The 24465-nt window shown below is 38.4% G+C and overlaps 1 protein-coding gene across 1 annotated transcript; it reads right to left on the reverse strand.

Annotated features, from left to right (window-relative positions):
• Positions 1–24200, reverse strand: MBTD1 (mbt domain containing 1). Its single transcript, XM_009869271.1, has 16 exons — positions 24153–24200; positions 20909–21110; positions 19636–19769; positions 18907–19021; positions 18729–18811; positions 13237–13354; positions 12486–12620; positions 11925–12013; positions 10400–10634; positions 8975–9030; positions 8591–8695; positions 7624–7771; positions 5005–5087; positions 4456–4690; positions 3727–3804; positions 1–310 (listed from the first exon to the last, which is right to left on the reverse strand). The coding sequence occupies exons 2-16, from the start codon at positions 21060–21062 to the stop codon at positions 192–194; spliced, it is 1887 nt and encodes a 628-aa protein (XP_009867573.1). The 5' UTR covers positions 21063–21110; positions 24153–24200; the 3' UTR covers positions 1–191.
• Between the last annotated feature and the right edge of the window lie 265 nt (positions 24201–24465).

Below are 24465 nucleotides of genomic sequence, written 5' to 3' on the forward strand. Positions count from 1 at the left end.
TTTCACTAAAATAGTTTCCCCGCCCTTCCAAAAAATTCGGAACTGAGTCTAACTCATCTACAGTTAGCAAAGTGCCCCAAGTACAGTCACCTGAACTGTACCATCCAAGTGGGAACAAAGTCAGTCAGTCTTGGAGAAAGGCTCTTTTCCGATCACCAATACTCTGCCCCTCACTTGTCCGAGCTGCCGCTTCACGGTTCTTGTTTGATGTAGTAACTGGCAGATCCGTTGCTTTCCTGATCAGACGCTCCCTGAAGGAAGCTGTACTCTTCTCCATCTAGCAACTCCTCCTTCAGCTGCAACGAAGTCACTGAAAACAAAGGATGAACATCAAAGACTCAGAAAATTCTCAGTAGGTGCAATGTCTCTTAATATTAAAGTGAGAACAGACCTCAGATTTCTCATTTTCTTATATTCAGCTTTTCGGTGACTCTTAACACTCGGCATCGCACAGAAGGTGCTTTCTGCCCATAAATGGAACCTTAAGCTATGCTCTAGTATTAACATGTTTGAACAAATATGACATATTCTTCGTAAGATTTTTCACAAAAGTTCAGTATTTTAAAAGATTGGTTAGAGAAAGGTAACTGAGCATGTGCACAGAAATAGTGCTGTTGCTCAGAACAACATTTACTGCCCACTCTTGTTTAATGTTTACTTCCTGTTTAGTCTCTAGGCAGGTAAAAAAAAGATTAACTGTTTGCCATTTGCAATCTACGAATCACATCAGACTATTCACTGTAAACGGTCTATGTGATACAAGAAAAAACAAAGATTTTGCAACACATTAAAATTTTCAGATCCCAAAAGGTTCCATTCAAGCAAAATCTTCTCTCTTCTTTCTTTCATAAAAAGAAAATAGAAACATGATCTAAGACATAAAAAAATATGTTGTGAATAGCAATAATCATAGAACCACAGAACAATTCAGGTTGGAGAAGACCCTTGTGATCATCAAGTCCAACCATTGACCCTGCACTACAAGTTCATCCCTAAAGCAGATCACCCAACACCACATCTAAACGACACTTGAACACATCCAGGGATGGCGACTCAACCCCCTCCCTAGGCAGTCTGTTCCAGGGTCTGACCACTCTTTCCGTGAAGAATTTCTTCCTCATGTCCAGCCTAAACTTGCCCTGTTGCAACTTGCAACCATTCCCCCTGGTTCTGTCCCTAATTCCCTGTGAGAAGAGACCAGCACCAACCTCTCTACAATGTCCTTTCAAGTAACTGTAGAGCATGATGAGATCCCTCCTCAGCCTCCTCTTCATCAAACTGAACAGACCCAGCTCCCTCAATCGCTTCAATAACTTACTTCAATACAACAAACTACCATTCAAAGATAAAAAGAGGTGAAATAAGAGAAATGGATGAGAGAGTTCTATCTTTCCTTTTCAGCTTACACAAACCTGCCTGAACTTGCCTGATTTTTTTTTTTTCCAAATCACCTCCAGATTAGCCCATTAATTCCATTCAATTTCTGGTTGAAAATGAATTACTTTTAAATGGATCGACTTCTGTCTACAGACTCCTGCTCTAGGTTTTATGCAAGAGTTTTCCTGGGGGCAGCTAATTCATGATACACAATTCAACATAGGAACTGTCCATTTAATCAGACTTGACAGTGGCTGTCAGACTCATCTGGAGTTCTTTCCCCTTGCCATGTCTAAAGCTTTATTTTTATGAAATCTTTCACCTTGCCAATACTTTCCTCCCATACCTATTCCTTTATCTAGGACCAGTAGTCATCACATCACCTTTTCAAAGTCTCCAATCGCAGTCATTAACATGAGCGATGCTTTGCAAGATCAGGCTGTCCAGAAGTTAAAGACCATGTAAAGACTGATCACCAGGAAATATATGTCACTGAGAACAGCTGCAAAGCAGCTGCAGCTCATATATACAGAACAGAATAGTTTCTATTTCAACAGCCTCTGCATTTCAAATTGAGTTTTTAAGAGAGTGAGAAAATCATCCTCGTATCTTTCAGGGAAACATGCATTAAAATTTTAGTTTTATACTTAGATGAACTCAAATCTCAGAGCAACAAAACTCTCTGGGAACAAGGCTAAATAAGCCAAGATGATATAAGATCCTAATGGTAAGAAAAGGCTACCGTTCTTGCTCACAAGAGTATTTCACATAATAAAATCTCTCTCAATGTCACTGGTGGTCAGCTTTACTGACCTGCAGGTAAAATAACTTTGAACATCAATAAAACTGTTGATTTGGTTGTCTGCTAGGCTGCCCTAGTAGAAAATATCTTGACAAAGAAGCAGGGCCAGTTCAAGATGACAGATAATACAGACCCTTTTCTGTAGCAGATCTGCCCATATGTCTGCAGTGTCTTTCCAACTCTCTGCTCTTTCCAAGAAAACACCAAAAGAATGAGTCAGCAGAGTGATTTGATGCTCCCAGTGTAATTTATACAAGTTAGGCTGTCTGGAACTAGACCATCTACTTATATCAAGACAAACTATTCCACCCTATATGACAGAAAAACCCCTCCCCTCCACCTCATTGTAATCAGTTCTTGAAGTTAGGCTGTCTGGAACTAGACCATCTACCTCTATCAAGACAAACTATTCCACCTTATATGACAGAAAAAACCCTCCCCTCCACCTCATTGTAATCAGTTCTTTTTAAAAAAAACCCTATAAAGTCTTGACTTAAACATCATTAAAAATTGTGAGGCACTTAAGACTATAGGCTTGCCCTATGTTCTTATTCACCATGTCGTATCTTACACATACATGTATTACACAATGGCTGTCATGTTGCTGCTACTGCTCTTGAATCAAGAGGTAGCTGCCTCTTCAAATTGTCGAATTATTGGAAAAATGCCTTGAGAACCTTGGGACTAAAACTGCCATGTGAAACTACAACATAGCATAGAGGAGAGAATAGAGATCGATCTCATTTCCAGAGGATGATGGGAGAAGGCACAAGGTTCTCATGACTGGCTGCCTCTGCTCCCTTGATTTTACTCATATGAAACAGATTTTCAGTTTAAATCAAGAATCATGGAAATAAAAGTATAGAGGAATGCAAAATGTGCATTTTTGCAAACTCAAATTGGTTGTGAATTTTGAAGATAACTTCATCCAGAGGGAAACAATTACTATGGAATGAACTTGAATACTTCAGTTTCTTGAAAACGTCATTACTATGTTTCATTGTGACAACAATTGTCACAAGCAATAATGCTATTCACTGTTTCTAAAAATAATCATATGAAAGTTTTATTTACATACAGCTTCCCACAGATGTCTCATCTAAAAGACCTGGCAAATAAGTCACTTGTTTTGCAAAGAAACCGGCTAGATGGCAATTTAGATGTTCTACATATTTTCCTTTTCGATCCAAGTATCTCGCTTCTTCCTCCTACACCGGTGTTACAAAGAGCAGAATTAGAACTGGATTGGTACCTGAGTACAAGGCAGCACACCTACGCAGTCAATGTATTCAACTAGAATGATGTCCAAATAGCAAAAATATTGTAACAGTTGTCCACCTACAATTCACAGATCGTTATTAGCAACGTGAACCCCATTGCAACTTAGAAAAAAAAAGGTTATTCTCAATGAAAAGTTCCTTTTATGGCATACTGCACCTTTAAGAGTAACACCTGTTTACACACAAACATTTCCAAACAGAATAGGTACTAAGGGAGAGACCACAGACTTTTTAAGCAACAAAGTACAAACACTACTTGTCACCCACTTTTCTTATGTCCTTTGTACTGCTGTGATTTAGCTTTTTTCTTCTGTTTTGATGAACTTGACTGGCTATCTCTCGATGCTGCAAAAAATTAAGAAGTCAAAATTCAAGTTCAGTATTTTAGAGAAACACTTCAGAACCTGTCAAAGCTGCTACGGATACAGAATTTCTCCTAGTAACTGAATGAAGGCAGAATAACTTTATTGTGGGAAAAGCCTCCCATAGCGTAATTAACTGTAACTATTATCCTCCCACTAAACAACAGTTCTCAATATAGTTCTCAATCATTATTATCTAAATTGAACTGACAGGGCAAGTATTGATGCACTAAATAAAATACAGTCTTCTCACATAAATACTTCTGCACATTAATAGCTATGCACATGCTGAGTTCCCTCAAATTCGGTATGTAAAAAGTACATATATTTGCAATTTTAAAGCAGTATCAACTCTCCGATACTATCCAGAACTGAACGAGTAACAGGCTTTTTCCCTGGATCAAGTAAACATCTTCTGGCATTAAAAAATAGTGAGCAGCCCCAAAAAGCCCAGAAGTACTTTATAAGTCAAGGTGGAAGAAATTAGAACTGTGTGCTTCTAAGCTCTGGCAAGAATTTGTTCAATTTTTGTTATGGCTCATGGCCTAACTTGAAAAGGATGAAGTTAGAAAGCCATCACCCCTAAACAAGGACCAGTAAGCGACTATTACGTTATTCACGGAGCAGGACTTACACTGCGGAGCTGGAGGCTGGAGCTGATATCCAGTTAGCTGACACCATCCCACCGGATAGAGGTCCGGGGACTCGCAATCCACCCACTGGTCATATTCGTCTTCCCACCCATCAAAGTGTATCCTCAAAAGCCGATGGATAATGCGAGTTACTGTGGCCACACATACCAGGCGAGGTTCCATCAGATCGACAGCCTCCAGTTTCATTCCTACATGAAACCCATGGTTTGGAACTTCCTGGGAAAGCAAACACAAACAAGGCAAATGTCAGTAATTCAAATGTGAATTAAAATGCTTTAAGCACAGCAATGAAACTGATATTCTAGTAAACTTGATGGAGGTAAATACCAAGTATCATTTATGAAGGTGAACGTACCCCTATTTTTAACATACCAGAAATATTCAAACTTAATGGTTCTTATTTCTAAAAGCCTCTGTTGTCCCAGTTGTTCAAAAGTATATTTCATGAAATAGGTCAATCTCATGGACTATGCAGACAGAAATAGAAAGAAAATATTAACTAGCGTTTATACATATATAACATTTGTTACCTTATTGAAGAGCTTTACAGGTGCTGCTATTGAGTCCGTTTCCCTGAGGTAGTCAAACCATTTAAAAGGGAGTTTTGCATAACCTGTGAATTTTAAGCAACATTTTCATACATTAACTGCAAACTTGATGCATACAAACAACAACAAAAATAATATATTGGCACTGTGTTATGGCTAAAAAGACAACAAAGAAGCAAAACATTAAACATCAGAAACTTCCACTCTCTGAGCTTGGTCTAAGGGACAAGACAGTCACCAGGACACTGTCCATTTGCAAAAAACAAGATGAATTAACCTCTGGATAACACAGAAAGTGTCTTTTAATGTTAAGATTAATCACTCATACTTGAAGCTTTTTGTCCACATAGATCCTTGATCTCTACAATGCCCCACACAAATGACCCAGAACAGATCATGTCACTAAGGACATCCAGTGTCTTTCCCGTGGGGAAAGAGCTCCGCTGTTTAAACACTTGAATTGTTAGCAACAGACTGGTAAGAACAAGCATGGATATTTTAAAACTTAATTAAGGCTAAAAATAGCAGTAATATGGAAAATTACAGGCTATTTTTTTTCCCCAATTTTAAAAGCTATTATAAAGGGAAGAAAAAAATCTCAAATATATTGAGCTTTTGTTCACCTACTGAATATGCATATAATACACAGGACTGTTTTTCTTACTTTGGGTAACTTGCAGAAATGCTTAAACCAACAGCTCTCAAACTCTAGCTGGAGTAACAACACCTTGAAAGACTTCTTTGTAACAGTACGCAGTGTTGGACGTTCTGAAAAAACTGCAGCATAGTGGGCACGGCACAGGGAGCTACTGGAAATGGCTGGAACTCGCTTAAGCGCAAGTGGAGAGCTCCCACCTCGGGCAGCAGCTAATGCTCACAGCCCCGAAGGGAACCCCATTCCCAGGTCCAAGCATCTTCATCTTCTACTGATTTCAGCAAGAAATCATGAATCAATGAGCTTGTGAATGAAATCCAATGATTTCACAGCAAGTTACTCACGTTGCTAAATGCGCTTTGGAAAAGCGTTCGTGTCCAGTGCGTAAGATCTGCACGAACAGCTGTAGCTGACAGCCAGCGGTTCATAAGGGTAATAATGAATCAAGTTTGGGTACTAATACTTTTCTTCTTAATGTATGGTTCCTCTGGCCATACCAATACATCTGTACACAAGTCCTTTAATTAACTTCTCACCATGCACATGAGACATGTATGTGGTCCTTGTTACAGTCAAAATTAAGAAACTGTCCATTTTCAAGTCAGTGATTTGGAAAGCAAAATATACCTCTCCTAAGAGCTAAGAAGCTTTGATCATTTTGATCCTATTAAATACGTTAATGCGCATTATGTTCTGCATTTTACTCCTGTTAATTCCTCTTTCAAATGACTTTTGGATTATTGCATGTATGATTTATAATCACCTCTCAGTGGATGATAGAGGACTGTTACAGAAAACTGTAATAAAAAGGAAAATATACACGTAGATAAAGAACAAGGTTGCCACAATACAAGAAACACAGAAGTGTCAAAAATGTTAACAACAAAATTCAAAATGTAGTGTTTGACAAAAAAGGTTTTATCATAGAAGAGAGATTTGTTCCTATTCTTTATCATCAATTTAATGTATTTATTACTAAATTGGTTGATATATATTGATATGTATGCTTTTTCCTCCCACAAAAATCCTTTTCCTATTGCAAGAGACTCTTGCATCACATTTCTGAAAGGAGACTGTTCCTATGAATTTCTAGGGAACAAATTCACTAAACGAGCTGACTGAAAAGTAATAGTAAATCTGTCCAGCTTTGACATACTCAAAGACAACAGATTCATTAGTGTGCAATAATGAAAATGATATGAAATTATTTTCTTCATGTTGCATTACACTGCCTTTGGAGTTATTACCTAGAAAAATAATTCAATAAATACAAGTAGAAGCCTGCAAGAATGAGAACAGAGAGAAAAAAAATCCACAGAAAACCTTATTATCTGCTGGTACACAGCTTATTACAATCCTCTTTATAAATTGTTAGAGCAGGACAATAAAGTGGAAAAGCTAAGACAATACAGTCTTTTCTGCAGACATATGTGCTAGTGGACAGACAGCTTTTTCTCACCAGAGGGATTATGCAGCACACAGCTCTCCCGAGTAGTTGTGCAAAGCTCGGGTTTGTGCATATTCTACCAAAAACTAACTGGTATTGTTCAAGTTTGAGATCCTGTACAAAGTTTTTTAATCCTTTGGGTGGCCAGGACTTCCCAAGCAATGATCTAGTCTGAACAGCCCTTGCAGTGACCAGCATACTTCCCAGTCACCTAATGATGTATTATTCAACCAGTAGCTATCCTCAATTTTTGATAGCAAAAGCAGTTATTTTAGCCAAAGAATCAACCAGATGTTCAAGCCGACTTTTTCTAAATTAAAAGCTTGTTATCTCCGTTTCAGATCGTTCTGAAGTCACGCTGTCGTTTTTGCTTCAGACTTGAGAAAGTCCTAAAAAGTGACATGAATTCTGTAGGCTGAGTTAAGAAACAAAGCATATGGCACATACAATATCACTGAAAAATATTCAAAATAAAATGTGGTCAGAATGCTATATGTACCTCTGGGTGGAGTTAGTTCAATCATGTTAATTTCACAGAAACCAACAGGGAAAATAGAAGGGGAAGTGGCATGGTAACAAAACCAATCAGACCCATCTGCTGCTTCTGAGCCATCAATCCCAATCATAAGATAGCCATCTGCTAAAACCTTTGTAAAGAGAAACAAAATTGTACATTAAATACCTTTAACTGCGTGATAAGGCTAGAAAGCAAGCATGCCATGTTTCAAAAGAGTGAAAATAACTCAATAATAATGGAAGCACACTTAGGACATTCAGTTACAACAAAACAAAAAGCCCCAAACCGTACCTGTCGCCCAGACTGCGTGCTCTATTGTCAAATGTACCTTTCCTAACTGCAAAGTTACAAGATGAACATTTCTTTTTTCTGATGTCTAGTTTATTTTTCTTGTGAACATCACTTCTAAAGCTTTATAACTCAGTCTACACCATTAATAAGAAATAAAGGCTCAAAATCATAACCGCAGTCCTCATCAGCAAGGTTGTGCAATTCTGCTAAGCTACTTTATCCATTTTTTTCCTCTCCTAAAACAGATTTCACATGGATGGGCTCCCCTTAATTAAGCCAGGAAAGAAGTCCACCTTTAAAATGTCTTCATGAACTTGTGCAAGTAAGCAAGCTGAGGTTTCTTTTCGAACAGTTGCAAAACATTTGGTAAGACTAGCAGAAGATTTTCCTATAAACTAATCTCACAAACTTATTCTAATTAAAGTTTAGACTGAATTTCCAGAGATTAAAGTCAAAATAAATAAAAAAAATACATGAGTATGTTTATATACAACTGATATAAAAAAAGAATAATCAGTAGACATGTTTTACAAACATTCACTGTGTGAATGAACTCCATTTAAATTGGTTTAGAGCTTTTCGTTTCAAACCTAAATAGAGGAGAGTGAAAAAAAGGATTCCTATGTCACCTTCCCAAAATACACCTTTGTCTTCTTACCTTTCTAATAGTTGCCACACATATTGCCGAAAGGTTTAAGGGGTCTATAGCTTCCAGTTTCATTCCTTCTTTAAACCATTCTCCAGCTGCATCAACCTCTTTCACCTAAAGAATCACATAACAGCACCAGAAGCTGAGAATCTCGTAACTGTGGAACGAAGTATCACCCCACACTGCCAAGGGTACAGATTAAAATACCTGTTCTATCGTCTCTGCTTATGTCAAGGAGGCCAAATCAGGTTAAGTCCTTGAATACAAAAAAAGTAATGCTTGTGCTGGGCATACTTCCAGGACTTCAGCAGAGTTTCAGGTCTCTTTTACACACCAGGAACCACAGGTCCTCAATCAATTCTGAGAAAACGGTGTTCTTGCTAGCAAACTCACCTTCATAAATAAATGTGGTGGCGCATCAAAATGTCCATCCTGTTTCTTTGTAATATCTGCAAGGAATAACAGTACATATTATTCAGAAGTTTTGTTCACAGAGGACACAACACATTTTTTTGTCCTGCATATGTTCACTAATACAATGCAATCTCTGGTGTGGGAGGCCCACAGTTTATACTAAGACTACCACAAAAATCTGAGATTTAATCCATCCATTGTCCTTATTGACTTCTACCTGAAATACCTTTGTAATACAATCTCCTTCGTGGAAAAAAAACAGTATCCAATATGTGTTGCCTGATCTAGTCGAGAGGCGTCCCTGCCCATGACAGGGAGGATTAAGTGATCTCTAAGGTCCCTTCCAGCCTAGGCCATTCTATGATCCTATGATTCACAGGACTATTCAGTTATGTCACACAACTGCTATAATCATACATAGAAACTTCTGCAAAAATTGGCAGATGAACTACTTTGTGCTATGCTATGACAGAAAATGGTATTTATATATTTATACGTAACTTTAAATATCTATATGTATATATAGCTGGCTTTAGCCAACTGTAGAATAGCACTTTTCAAGGGAAATCCCCGGAACTGTTAGAGACATTATTTCTGGGAAGTAGCACTGTTCTTTATTTCTTTAGCTACTCTTCCTTGTAAACAGTTTCAGCGAAAGTTTAAGTGCTAGGAAAACTCCAGGCTTTCCTGATGGGATGCCTTGTGTAAGGCTTTACAGAAATTCTGTTTCTGACAAGGGACACACGTTCAGCGGAGCAGAGAAATACTAAAAATATTAAGGTTTTGTTTAGAAGCCTTAAATATTTCAAACTACAAGTATTTTTGTATTTTAGATAACAAGGGTCTTAACTGTCTACCACCTATTACGACATTTCGTCTTCCCTGCCCATCTCCTAACGCCCTTCAAACACGTAAGTTGTGCAACATAAGGATGAGAGTCCTTAAACTTTCAAGTACAAAAAGAATTCAGTATCCAATAGGATACTTGTCCATGCCGTATTGCACAAGTGTGAAGAAAACAGGAGTCTGTAGAGCAAGATTGTGCAATTCCAGGTATCAGCATGAAAAATGGAGTTTACCATGCTTAAATATTGACATTCATGGTTTTCCTGCCTAGACAGTTTTTTAACCACTGCTTATGATTGAATCGTTCTAGATAACAACATACTACACAAATCAACCTAAAATTTATTTTAGCTTTTCCAATGCTGCAAGACACGGCAAGTATACCTTTAACTGGAACTCCTGAATGCAATAGTATTGGCAAAACCCCTGGGCTGCATTATATAATTTTTCTAATATCATTATTCAAGCGAGTCTTACTAACTGTATCAAGTGACGGTATCGCTTAAGTCAGACCTCTCCCAGGTTGATCCTGCCCGCAGACACCTCTAAAACACTCACCAGATCTTTTGAACCTGTGTCCTATACTTCGAGACCAGCCAATATGATGGATGAGCGGACTGTACATGTGGCACCAGAAGTCATCGGTTTTGTCTTCGCTTTCTTCATACACCAACCTTAACCTTCCCCCAATGACACTTTCTACAACTGCTACCCTTGTTCGACAAAGGTGTGTTTTGTCAACAACTTCTACTCTCATGGAAGTTTTGAACGGATACTGCATACTCTCAGACACCTTAAAGTAACAGGGGAAAAAAAATAAATCTTTTAAGAACGTGCTCTGTTTTTCCTTAGTCATCTGCCTGCTGCTGTTAAAACGCAGTATCAATGCCCCTTTCGTTTAATTCAAGCACCTGTTAATTGACCGGCAAAACCGATACCAATAATTTCCCTTGTATTTCATTGCACGTGGGGAAAAATGAAATGCTGCAGAAAACTAAGCAGAATAGATCCTACAGTGCTTTGCCTAATATGATTCTCACACAGGTTAAAGGAATTTACCATTGATTTAATGAAAGTGTGGTTTTAGTTGTTAACAATGGATAAAACTGCCGTGAGAAACAATTTTAAACAGAAAAGGTACTTTTTGCTTGGCCATTCACACAAAATATAATATTTTAAAAGTACTTTAAAAATACAATTAAAATACCTTAAAATAAAAATTATGAGAAAGAAACTTTCAACATAATTAAAGCTGGCCACTCATAAGCATATATCTTTATAATACAGCAAAAAGAAAGAAAACAGAAATAGATGTTAAATGTGCCTTGTGACAATACATTCTGTTTGAAAATGAGGATCTGTCACTTGCCATTTCCATTATGAACTTCTCACAGTGTTGAGATCTTGCCAATTCAACTTGGCTTTCAACTGAGCCAATTTTTAAATAGAAACTAAAAACTGCAGAAAGGTTGCTGGTTTTTTTTTTAGTATTAGATGCAATGTAAGATAACAAGTAAGTCTAATATTCCTACTAAAAGCTATGTACCTTCTCATATTACTAAATAAACTTACAGCACACTACACAGGCAGCTGCCACACTTAAAAGACATGACTGAAAAACAGCAAAAAGAAAAGCCCAGAGCAGATGAAAAATATTAACACTTAAAAGTATGTACTTTATTGCATCTAGACATGTACTATATTAACACATTTTGTTCAGTTTCTTGAAATAGTGCATGATAAAATAATTCCTGAATTAGGAAAAAAGTTTTAATTTTTCTTACATATCACAGGGTAGCTTATTAGTACGTTTTGGGGTTTTTTTAAGTTGGGGTAGTTTAAAATTAAAATAGATTAACTAGGTTTTAAAGTCAATTATTTCTGGCTAGAGGAAACAGTTTTCCAAATACATACTGACAAGTGTGGACATAAATAGATTCCAAGGAAAACTGTATTTATGGGAAAGAACTACTGTATCACCTTCACTATAAAAGGAGCTAATGTGCCATGTAAAATACTTCAGTTCTTCACATCGTGCTGCAATTTTGTTTATAGTACATCATTGATATTGCATCAGCCTTACCTTCTGAGAAAAGTCAGGAGGAAGTGTTTTGGCACCAGTAAGTCGTTTCACTAGAAAAGCTTTCCAGTTTGTGTATTTGTGTTGGATGGCTGTTGCAAATGAAGGGGAAAAAATAAGCCACTGATTTTTAATTGTGTCCATTAGAGACAATATTAGAGTCTGGAATATGTAAAGAAGAAATCCCAGATGACTGTTCAAAAGCCTGGATGACAATGACAAAAACTTCTTTAGAGAATGAATGCTACCCAAGGTTAAATTTATGGGTATGTCAGGGCAAAGAATTTAATAACAAAATATAAAGAAATCAGTGCATGTTCACATCACTGATTAGCTAACTGCTTCCACCTTGACCTTAAACACTAAGTCGCATCAGATGGGCTACTCCAAGAAACACTTTCAGCATCAGTCAAGTCCTTATTTTTCCAAAATTTAAAATGATTTATTCATAACTGTTGAAAGAAATGCGATGACAAAAAAACACTTTGCTATCTGGACCGTAAGCAAATTTAATTTAATAAAGAGAGGCTTCTATAATAATCAGTAAAGCTACTATTTACATACTTCGAGGAGGGACTAGGGGCTTCCCGCTGGTTGCACACCAACCAACTGGGTGGATGTCAGACCCACAAACGTTGCACCAGAAGTCAAGACTCGAATCGTTTTCAAAGCCTTCATATCTTAGCAGAGCATTATAGCCTGAAAGAAAGAAATCCCATTTAAAAAAGAGAAAAAACAAGATAAAACATGCATTAATATTTCTTTATTAATCACAACGTATATTACACTGGATTTTCTAGACTTTAACTTCTTAGGGAATGCTATTCTGAAGGCGCTTTTCTGCATGCACAGAATGGATTACTTTGATAAATGTGCACGTGCTATCATGTAAGTAAAATTTTAATTAAAATTAAAATTCTTGAACTATAAACCTTTACAAGTTTTATGTAGAAGGAGAAAATTAATTACCCACGGTATCTGCTTTTTCATTTCTTAGCTAGGCGACTTTGAAATTTTAGCTTTTAACGAAAAGTGATTCATACAATGAGGCTTACTTGTTAGCTATTCTAGTGTTCTATATCCTCATTCTACTCTGCTCTTACTGTACTGAGGCAATATAAAGCACCCCAACAGGCATTCTCAGGCATCACTGAAGCCACTGTAAAACAGCGTTAACACAGGGCTAGCACTAAGACATGTCACCCAGCATCACAGCTTGGACAACCTAAGCCGTGTCAACCTTATACTGGCTACGCTATCAGCTCCCTTCATACAGTTATTTTGATTATTTTAATTTCAACTAAAATACACTTACCTGCTAATTTTACAATTCCAGCTATCCAGAAGACTTTTGTAGGTAGGCTGCAGTCAGTGTTCGGAACCTCGACTCGCACTCCTTCTGAAATATCGCCCCAGCACGTGCCCATAGGTGCCTATCAGTCAAAGTACGGTGGGTGGCAGGGGAAAGTCACCAGTTCACCATGTGAAAATAATTATTTTTTGTTATATCAGTATTTTACAAGCGACCTAACACAAAACAATCAATATACGTGATAAGGCATAAGTATATAATTAGAAAACACTCCTAAAAGAACCTAGTTTGGTTTTGATTCGAAGCTTACGCATAGCAGCGTAATTGTAAACAACTCTTACTGTGTGTTTCCTGCAAAAACTACAGGATTCCAAGTTTAAAACCTGTATAGCGCAAGCACAAATTGTATATATACTCATAGGTCAATTTTATTCTACCATGTTTCAACTAGGTGCAAGCTACTGATTTTGGCAAGAGTGGTGCAATTCTATCTGCATGAAAATTGCGGTACTTTGAATTCACACCTGCACCACAGACAAAAATCTTTAAATGCTGTAAATCAGAAACATGCTTGAAAAAAATGCCTAGAAATTATTTCTTGAATCTATTCTGATGATTTATTAAGGTGGGGTTTATCACCCACTGGTTCACATCCTCTCAGATGAACAGGCTTTCCTATCACCTGCAAGTGATTGTTCCATCAAGCAAGAAAAAAAAGAACAGAAGGCAGAGTGACACCTTTTTAACAACTGCCAGAAGGAAACACACAGCTAGATTCTGCATACATTGTCCTGAAGGCTTAGACTAACATGTTAGTAACAAAAAGAAATACAAGCTTGAGTAACTACTATTGATTTGTGGAAACTGGAGATAAAAATTCCATGCTGCCTGCTATCTCAGGAAGAATGCTTTGTTGAACAGAGCACCACAAAAAGGTAGGCAGAGATGGTGCTGTGGAGATAGCAAAAATGCACAGTGCTGAAGAATCTCAAACTTTAAAAGTTACTCAGATGAAGTTATACTGATAATAAAACACAAAATGACTCCGTCTGCATTAAACTTGACACCACCAAGAAGGGAAATAATCAGATCCGGGGTATTTTAGAGCAACAGTCGCATCAGTCCTAAGGTGTTCTGAGAAAAACAAATTCTTGTCAGTTCAGAGACTGTCCAGATATCACAGGGGCAATAAGGAATCCTCTGGTTCTGTACCATAGTGCGCAGAGAGCATTCTTTTCTGAGTCTCATTTACAAACTCTTTGCAACACAGAGAACTTAGTTGCTCGGGTGGAACAACCTCCAACTTCAGAGAAATCTGGCCAAGAGCCACAAGTGAAGAAAACTGAATCAGTCGTGAACGACTAGAAGTCACAATACTGCAATTTTGCTGGCAGTCAGCAATAGTTAACTAGCAGCACTAAAAGCCAAACTTTTCTTATACAGGGATACCCTTCACTAACAGAAATATTTGCATGCCGACCCTCAGATTCAAAACTAGTTTTTACTATTAAAGGAAAAATAAGTTATTGCAAGAGTGCCAGTTACTTATCCTTGATGCCTGGTCTCTTCATGTTCTGCTACATCCCATCTACACCTGCCTAGACCACAGAGCTCTACTCTTATTGCCTTGTATGGGATACAGATGAGGCCAAACAATCGAAAATAGCAGGGCTGGAATAATTTCATAATCCAGCTGCATTTAACCGAAATATAATTTACTACCTGCTCATCTATTCCGTTGACTCAGAGAGAGAAGTATATCAACACACTTCTCGCATCATCCAGTAACAGAAACGTCACAAATTTTTAGTTCTAGAACATGGATTGGTATAGAGGGAAATAGCAGAAAGTTAAATTTGTCCTTGACTGTGAAAATATTGGTTCTGCTAGTTCTCCTACACCAATCCACATGGCTCACCGCTCAGAAGAAGGAACCCATCCTGCGTGGCATCACTACTGAAATGCCAGGTAACGTCACTGTCTGGAAGCGACGGCTTACAGTACGCCAGGTACACTGCACCTCCTTTCCTTTTAAACTCATTACAAATATTCTTAAGGGAGGAAGACTGGATAAACCAGGGCTGCAACAGCCATCTTCCTTCACATGTTCTCTGCCTTCATCCAATTAATCAATCAATCTTTGCACAGTGCTCGGAAAAAACTCAAAAAGCACTATGTAAGAGTTAAATCTGATTCGTCTGCTGGCTGGAAGGACAACTGTGAAGTCTGGATTGGCATGGTGCGAACTAGCAGAACCATAATTTACAGGTAAGAACAAATTTACCTTTCAGCCTCGTGACGAAGCGATCCACTTTGCGCCACTCCCAAACAAGGAAGGTCTGGTTCATTGCTTCCTGCTCCGGGAGATGACCTGGGAGGGTTTATCTGTGAGCAGCAGCTGCCTTCTCTGCAAGGTAAGTTGCAGTCAGGAAGGTCCTGTTTGACAGGAGCACTAAAGGCAAAGTGTCCCCACATGCCTCGCTGGACAAAGATCTCGTGGTTAAATGAGCTCACGGCTCTCACAGCTTCTAAATGTTTCGGATGGCACCAACACCGCCACGGTTTCAGACTCTAATCAGGATTTTAAAGGGCAAAGTGATGCTACCAATTCCCGAAGCGTAAGGATACCACACTGAAACCTGCGTGTGTGAACAGCACTCCCAGGAAAGCTAACGTCAGAGAAAACCACGTGCAAAATGGTCTAGAACAACAAGTTCAAAGCACAGCACTGCCACCTAGTGTAAAAGTCTGGAAGCGTTCCCTTAGAGGAAACTAAACAACAACAAAAATAATCATAGAATCCTAGACTGGCCTAGGCTGGAAGGGACCTTAGAGATCATCTAATCCAACCTCCCTGTCTTGGGCAGGGACACCTCTCATCTAGATCAGGCTACTCAAGGCTCTGTCCAACTTGGCAGTTCAGCTCAGAATAAAAACCAACTGGAAGAAAGACTGGAAAATTTATAATTTCAAGAAATGTGCATGTCGCTAACTGAGTGGAAAATAATAATGGCTATTAATTGTGCACTAAGTTACACATTAAGTTATAACAGACAAATGACTCAAGGCACTGTAGTCACTTTCATTTCCAGGAATGGTTTGAGCTAATAAAGGCAAATATAAAAAAAGCAAAAACTGCTTAGAAGAAAGTTAAATTGTAATGCAGGTTAGCAAGGAGCACACTGTACATTACTAAGCAATAACACAATATTAAACACATTAAATTAAGAGTTTCCCTCCCTGCATCAGCTACTGCTGTGTGCCTGATTAACACAATTTTACAAAAAAAAGCTGCAAGGTGCACAAACTGTAATTCTGGCTTTATCACAGGCTTCCTGTATGACAAACCCAAACAGCTTCTCTACCTCAGCCTAATTAGCTATGACGTGGGCAGAGTTGCACTATTGCTAGCACAATCCATTAGCGTGACCCTATGCCAAAGTCTGATGGGAAGGCAACAGTGGCAAAAGCCACACTAAGGGCATCAGAAGTCTTAGAAACTAACTCCTCTCATAATGAAGATTGCCAGGTTATTAAAAGAATAATCAATAAGCTAAGGCCCACATCTCATAATTTCCTTAAATTGTCTTTAACATTGATGCCAATATTCCCTATCAAATACTCATACAGATACACCCGCTGTAACCAGACACCTATTTTATCTAAAACAGATTTAAGGGTAGATGTGTCACGATTCTACTGCGAGTTCAAAAACTTTTGTTTTGAACTGAGCATGTCTTATATATTCAACCTCACGGACATACACATGTGCGTGGAACCCATAACATGGATAAACAAAGATCAACTAATAAAATCTTTTACAAATCTAAGCAATATAGTAGAAAGAAAACACAGCAATAATCTGTCCAGAGAGATAAAAAGAGTATTGCTTCTTTTGGTTATCGATGGGAGGGAAGGGGAGGGGGGAAGAGAAAGAGAGAAGGATCTAACAAGAGAGTATTAATGTGTTTTCAGACTGATGTCCACCCAAGAAGTAGAAATCTCCCAAAGAGGTTGCAGGCGTTGACATTGTATTTGTACAGAAAAGGACAACGGGGACAGAAAAGAAACAACATTCAGGCTTAGAAGAACTGTTGCAATGTAGCTTGTGACAATACTCAAGATAAAATATGAACACTAGTATTGCATCTGTTCACATTACTGGAATACCATTCAACTTAATGAATGAAGCAACAAGAAAGGAAGATACAATGCCTTGTAATAGGAAATACTACAGCATCATTTCCAAGTGACCTTGCTACCGTAGCTGTTTCCTAACAAAGGATGTCGCCCATCACGAAGTGTTTGTCCCAAGGGCACAGCCCACGCTATCAGACAAGGCCTTTTGATGCGCACTTATGAAACTGGTCACTATAGCGGGTACGTAACTGTGAAAGCAAAGTGCAAACCTGCTTACTTAAGCACATGGAATCTGATACAAATTCACGCCGCTACCCCAGCGCAAGGCTCTGCTCTGGGCAGCAGCGGAGGCCTCTCCGCATAAAGGCGCTATTCACCAAGTGCCAACTGCCAGGAGCCCTCAGCTCCTCCTGATTTACGAGTCGACACGAGGGCGCAGCATAAATTCCAGCACTGGACAGAAAATGTGTCTCTCTCCTCCCTTGCGGACAAGCTTCCATGAAACAACGTGTTTGTTTTTATTGCAATTTCCATCAGATCATTTTGAGCAAAATAAAACTGGTGTAAGACGACGGAACGTTTCAGCTTCCCTCCCCAAAGAAGGATGCTGAGAAAACACTTTGTCAGAAAGTTTTTACTTAAGAGACAGAAAGTACTGACAATATTTTAAACAGGATCTAATAACTGGAATTTAACAACGACATTAAAAGACAGATGCTGCTAAATATTTTTCTCGTTCCCTACTCACATTCTGTAATGACTGAGGACTTTTTGGTTGGAATTTTGTAACTATAATACAAAGAAAGCTGATTGCCCTAATTTCAGATTTATAGAAAGCCTTCATTTTCCTGTATTTCTATACTAGCTACAAGCATGAGTGAAAGGGAGAATCTGACTGAAATGAAAAAAATTCACAAATGCAAACATGTGACCAAAATAGCAGTTCAACATAACAGAGCAAGCCTGACTCAACCGAAAAAGCCATTTTTAACTTTCTAATATTGCGTGACCTGTCTGGTTTGATACTCTGTCGTGCATTTGATGACTTTGCATACTGAACGTGAGAAAAATAACTTCACAAGTGTTTGAGTCCTCCTTTAGCTTTTTCTTTTCGATTATGAGAGTATGCATGATGAGAGTAACTGATAGCATTCAGAATGGTTTTAAAGGGCAAAAAAACCCAAACACACCTATCTAAAAAGTAGCCACACTCACAGAGCTTACACTCAAAGTTTCATAGTCTAAGGCCATGAAACATATTTGCATACGTACATTTTGTAAAAATTCAAGAATTAACATGGCACATTCTCTCATGTACACACACAAAAGGATAACACAAATTAAAAAATACTTACGTGTCTAAAACAGGTGACAGGAGCTGCTGTAAAGCTATTGCTATTGATGTAGTTACCCCAGCTGAAACCTTCCACAGGGACAGCTGCTAAGAGAAAGTTATTTTATTAAAAAGCTGTTAATGAGACACAAACCTTGTATTACCAAGAATTTGTTTCAGCTCTGTTTATATGCCGTTACCTGCTTTAGTCTTTGCTTGGTTTTGTAAAGTTGCTTGGTACTGAGCATACGCTGCTAATTTAGCCACTAGGGGTTGTTTTTGTAGAACTTTAGCCTTCTTTGTTGGAGGTTTACCCTAAAATAAAAATAGCTAAGTAAATACAGTCTTTCCAGACTCGCATCAAGAAATTTTCATAGATTTGTAGCATCTCTCTGGTACATTTCACTAAAATTAGAACAACACAGAACAGAGGTTGACTAAGTATCACAAAACTACATGTAACATTAAATAAATTTAAAAACCAGAAGCAAAGAATGTCCAAAAGATGACTTTTGTACTAGTACTCCAACTCGAACAGCATTATAGATTCACTGTTGTTTACCTGAAAAAAAGATATCTTTTAAAAAAACATCATCAGGAAGAACTTTTAATCTAATTTATACCAACACAATTTCTTGGCATTTATTGCAATAAATTCGAGATTGGATATAATATGTCTTGACATTTGTCTCTTTTCTTGAATGTTACAAATGTATTCTGATGATTCTTACCATTAATACTTTAAGTGAACAGATCAAAACCCATTTTGCAACTGCATACTGTTAAGAACACCCTCAAAACCAAACCACAACGATTTTAATGTGTTAAGAAACTTGAATTATCTTAAATCATCATGCAAATTTTACAAATATAGACTGTATATATATATATATATAAGTAGAGAAAGAAAATGGTGTCTGTACCGCTACCTGAAGTCTGGCCAGAATGCTGGCCTTCTTGGAGTTTGATGAATAGCTTCTAGAGCACGACACGCTGCAGAAGCGTTTTGTTTTAGAGTAAAAAGCGTCACGGACACCAACCATTCCACACATCTCGCATGTAGCTAATCAGAGGAGAGAAAAAGCCAAGTATTAAGGGTGTAATAAAGACCTCAGTAAAAATACAGAACAAAGGCAACATGAGCAAGGTCCTGTAGGTGGCACCACCGAACAGTTTCTTAGGGTTTGACCCGGAATAGAACCGCATAGAAAAATAAGTCCACCACCACCACTGGCGGTGAGACACCAAGAACCTCAAGCTCCCTGGTCCAAGGGTGCCTCCCTTCTGCTCCCGACCGATTTCACCACTGATAGAAGTAAACGACGCAGCTACCTCAGCTAAAGCAGATTTCTTTGGTTTTGTCGTTCTCCAAGAAAAGTCTGCTGTGAATCTGGGACTGCCAACCTTGATTCTCCCTAAATATTTAACACGTCTAACCTGAAATAAAGCCTGATCTCATTTTTGAATCATAAATTTGTGTACTCCAAGTACCCCAACCCACCAATATTCTCTTCTAACTGGAATCATACACTTCAGGGGTTGACAGCATCACCCAGTTAACTGTCCCACGATGAATAAGAGCTTGTGACCAACTTATGCCAGTGAGATAATATTAAGATTCTACCCAGAGAGAGCTCTACTAATCATTAATGATTTTGGCTAAAATATTTTTCCCCAACAATAAAAGCAATCTTCTCTTGTAATTTGTTTTTCCAACTACATTCTTGTGCACAGATACACACTGACAGACTTCATACAGTGGCAGTAATGAACTTCTCACAGTATAGGAAGAAATCTTTTTTCATATATTTTATCTATAACATAAAAGGTAAAGAGAATACATGCCCAAGAGTAGAGAGCACACATTGACACCTTCCTCAAAACTCAAATAAAAATGATGTAAATGAGAACACACATATGCATGTGCATATATATATATATATATATGTATATATACAAACCACACATTTGAGGGGAGGGCGGACGTTCACATATGATTTCTTCCCTGACAGCAGGATTTAAAATCTGTCTTAGTTCAGTTTGGCAAAACGCAAACGACTCCCTCATGCCAAAACAACCCCTTCAGTTGTTCTGGTCCCTCTTCAGCTAGGACTAATATTAGGGATTGGACTCTCACAACTCGCAGCATCAGCTGAAACCCATAAATATCGAACTCTTGGTACTCACGCCCCAAGCACTTACCCATTCCAGATTTGCCATCTGGGTAAGTATAGACCTGTCCATTGTTCTTTATAATTGGGAGACTGGACGGCAAAGGAGCAACCTCCTCTTCGCTCTCATCTGAACTGGAGCTGCTGCTGGTGTCCTCACTACAACTATCATAACCGTCAAACATCCCGAATGAATCGCGTCTTTTCCTTTCTGCTTGGGAAGTATGCTCTGTCTAAAAAGAATAAAGAAACAAAACAACAAAAAATCCAAAGAACAGCAAAGCATTTTGAATGCAAATACTTCCAAGTCAAGCTTAAAAATCTTCAAAAGTCAGTCTTCAAAAGTAGATGTACTAATGAACTGCTCTATCAGCAGAAATGAGACGTACATTGCCAATTAAATTAGTACTGGTAGAGTCAAAACTAGCCAATTGCTGGTATTGTGATACACGGGAAGAAAAATCTCGCTCACGATCCACTGAGAATACACAGCAGCAGTCCATACATTTCTTTTTCTGGTATCTTCAGAATTCATTAAACCTGATGTGCTGAATAATGACAGCCACACAGATCTCACATGCAAATGAGCACATTCCAGATGGCTGCAGCCAATTTCGCTAAAATTCATTCATTTGAGAAAGCTCAGCAGAGAAAAGACAGTTCAACCAAGAGGGCACTTATACCACAGGAGCAGGACTCTCTGCTCACGTTGGCTTGTGGGGTTATTATAAATCACCCTGCTTGCCCATGATTCAGTCTCTCACGTGTGGAAGAGGAATACCTCTCCACCTCACAGGGATGTTCTGCGGATTAATCCATTAACAATTATGAAGAGCTCAGTTACTATGGCAATAGGGTCTGTATAAATGCTAAAAGATAGAAAGGTGACTAATTTGCCACTGTCATATATAAAAACTTGTTATGTAACAGTTTTCCTATAACCAAAAAATCTGAGGTCAAATAAAACCACACGATTCTGAAGAATGTGTAACAGTTAAGCAGTTTGCAGCAAAGACATTAAAGTATAAATAAGAGATTAACTGATGTATTTTTTCTGATGCACATAAAACACAGGCATTTTAATACAGTGACAATTTTTACTTTTTTAATGTGTTACACAGTTCTGCCAAAATAAGGCTACTGCTACGTGAGCTGCCCTCATTAAGCTAAAAACAATAAAAAATTTTCAAAGTATTTCTATTATTCTTAACAGTATCTACTAAGTTTGAGAGGAAATAGCAGATAAAGAGAAGACAAAGAAAAATTTACAACCGAAGCACAAGAGAAGAGAGCCAAGAACACACAAAAAAAAATGTTGAGGAAGCCTTTGCCTGTACTTCCTTTTCCAATAGCTAATTTTATTTAAAAGTCATTGTAGACTGAAAAATAACAACATGTGGCCAGACTTTTCCTTCTTAAATTGCATTCGGTTTGATAGCTTTAATATCTCATCACAGTAGTTCCCCAAATCCCTTTCCTAGAGAGTATATGCCTGAACATCTTTCTTGTTGAATCTCATCTGAGCCTTTTTCTGTCATGCTATCCCTTTATTGTAATATTCTCTATTCTCCTTTTATATCTGACTAAATCTTATTATGGAGGGATTTCCTTACAGTCAAAAGGGAAAATTGATTTCCACACTGACCCAATCCAAGTATCCAATTTCAAAAAACCAAACAACAACAAAACCAAACAAAAACCGGAAAGCACAAAAGGTTATGCAATAAAGTAAACAAATTTAAAACACTTAAAGCAGCTCTGAAACAAAGCAACAACAACAAAGTCAGTGTAATGTTAATCATGTACACAGCCCTCAGCCAACAATTGGAAACAGTATTAAAACCAATCCCAGCTTGGGATGGGGCACAACTTGACAATTCCCTGAAGGAACTGACACCTGCCTGAAGTCGCCAGGGCAAAACCACAACCCTTAGAGAAACGCTGCACAACAGCAGAGCCGAGCCCAGCCCTCACCTGCGCTGGTAACAAGTCTTACCTGCACACGAGCACCGATGCTCTTAGCCAACAAGATGCAAGATCAGTGACTTGTTTGTGTGTGCACGTGTGTGGAGATACGGCAGAAGTTGAGCACAACGTTGCCATGGATACAGTGCTCTGCCAACAGTGCCAGTGATTTACAGATCAGAACATGAGGACTAGTCATCTTGCTCAAGATTTCCCCAACTCCTTAATGTCTCACAATATTGAACTTTCATTGCTAAGAAATTAAACGCAACACCATGTTAACTGCTCCCAGCAGTAACACCAGAACACCCTGATGCTTCCTAGTATTATGGCCAGATATTAGTGGTGTTTTAGAGCCCACGGGCAGGATTCTCCTCCCTCATCCTCTGTAAGTCCCCTGATCTGATTTCACCAAGAAATTAGGGCCTCATCCCACATAAAGGAGAATTTCAAGCCTTCGGTGGTCTTGGGACATCCCTTTTCCAATCCAGACTGGAGAACTCTGGACCCCCGCAGCAGTTGTTTTGCTCAGTATTTTGCTGGCAGAGGTCTGAAATGCTGTAGGAGCTCGGACAAAGAGAAGCGCAGCCCCTTCCCAGTTCTCCCAACTCCCAGCGTTACAGCAGAGACACTCTGTAGCCAGCACTGCTCCCGCTGCACGGGGAGCTGAAAGAAACGGGAATTTGGAGGCAAGAAGAAGGCCCAGTGGCCCAGAAGGCAAGCCGAAGCACGGTGCAAGATTACAATCGCAGATACCACAATAGCACAGTTGGCTCTTCTTTTTTCTTTTTTTTTTTTGTTCTACTTTTGCATCACGTATATTTATTTAAAACCTCAATATTACTGCCAAGCCCTCCTTGCCAAAATATCCACAAATGAGAAAGGAAACATTTTTCATTTTCTATATGTAAATCTGGGCCCTCAGCATTGCACAAGTTCCTAAGCAGCAACCAAGTCTGTAGAGTGTAACTGTCAGAACATCTCCTATACCACCTTTCCATTTACTCTATATTTGTCCAAACTGTCCCAGTTCAAGTTATGAGTGACTCAAAACAGCAGTTTTGCTTATTATTCTAAAATAATACTATAGGTTTTATAAAACATTTCCATCCAGGCTTTTGCCAGATGACCACCCTATTTGCCAGATAATTTTTGCAGTTAATTTATTATCTGGATTATAGGTCTGGGGAAACTACTCAAAATATGTTTTGTGAGCTTTGGAAGAGGTACAGTTTTGCAACAAAAAAAAAAAAATGAAGCACTTTGTGCACAGAAGTAGGTGGAAGTTAGAGAAGATGATATGCAAATACCTATGCTGGAATTTTGCTAGAGCAGATCAAAACATTCCTATTTTGATAATAAACACCACTAAACTTCTTTTTAATCCATGCTGACACACAGCACGGAATACGTGAAATCCCTCATCACCTTTCCTGCAGAGCTTAGATGGAGCCCACAAAAGAACAGAACCTCTAACACTTGCAACAGAAAAAAAGCTGGGGTGTGATTCTGAACTCAAAAGTCAAAATCTTAAGATGGACAATATATGCCTCAAAGAGAACCGTAACCAAGATAAAGCAGCTGTTTCAGTAACAGCAGCAGCCTGCAACGAGGGACGAGCAG

The sequence above is a fragment of the Apaloderma vittatum genome, unplaced genomic scaffold, assembly GCF_000703405.1.
Source record: "Apaloderma vittatum isolate BGI_N311 unplaced genomic scaffold, ASM70340v1 scaffold21575, whole genome shotgun sequence".
Classification (NCBI taxonomy): Eukaryota; Metazoa; Chordata; class Aves; order Trogoniformes; family Trogonidae; genus Apaloderma; species Apaloderma vittatum.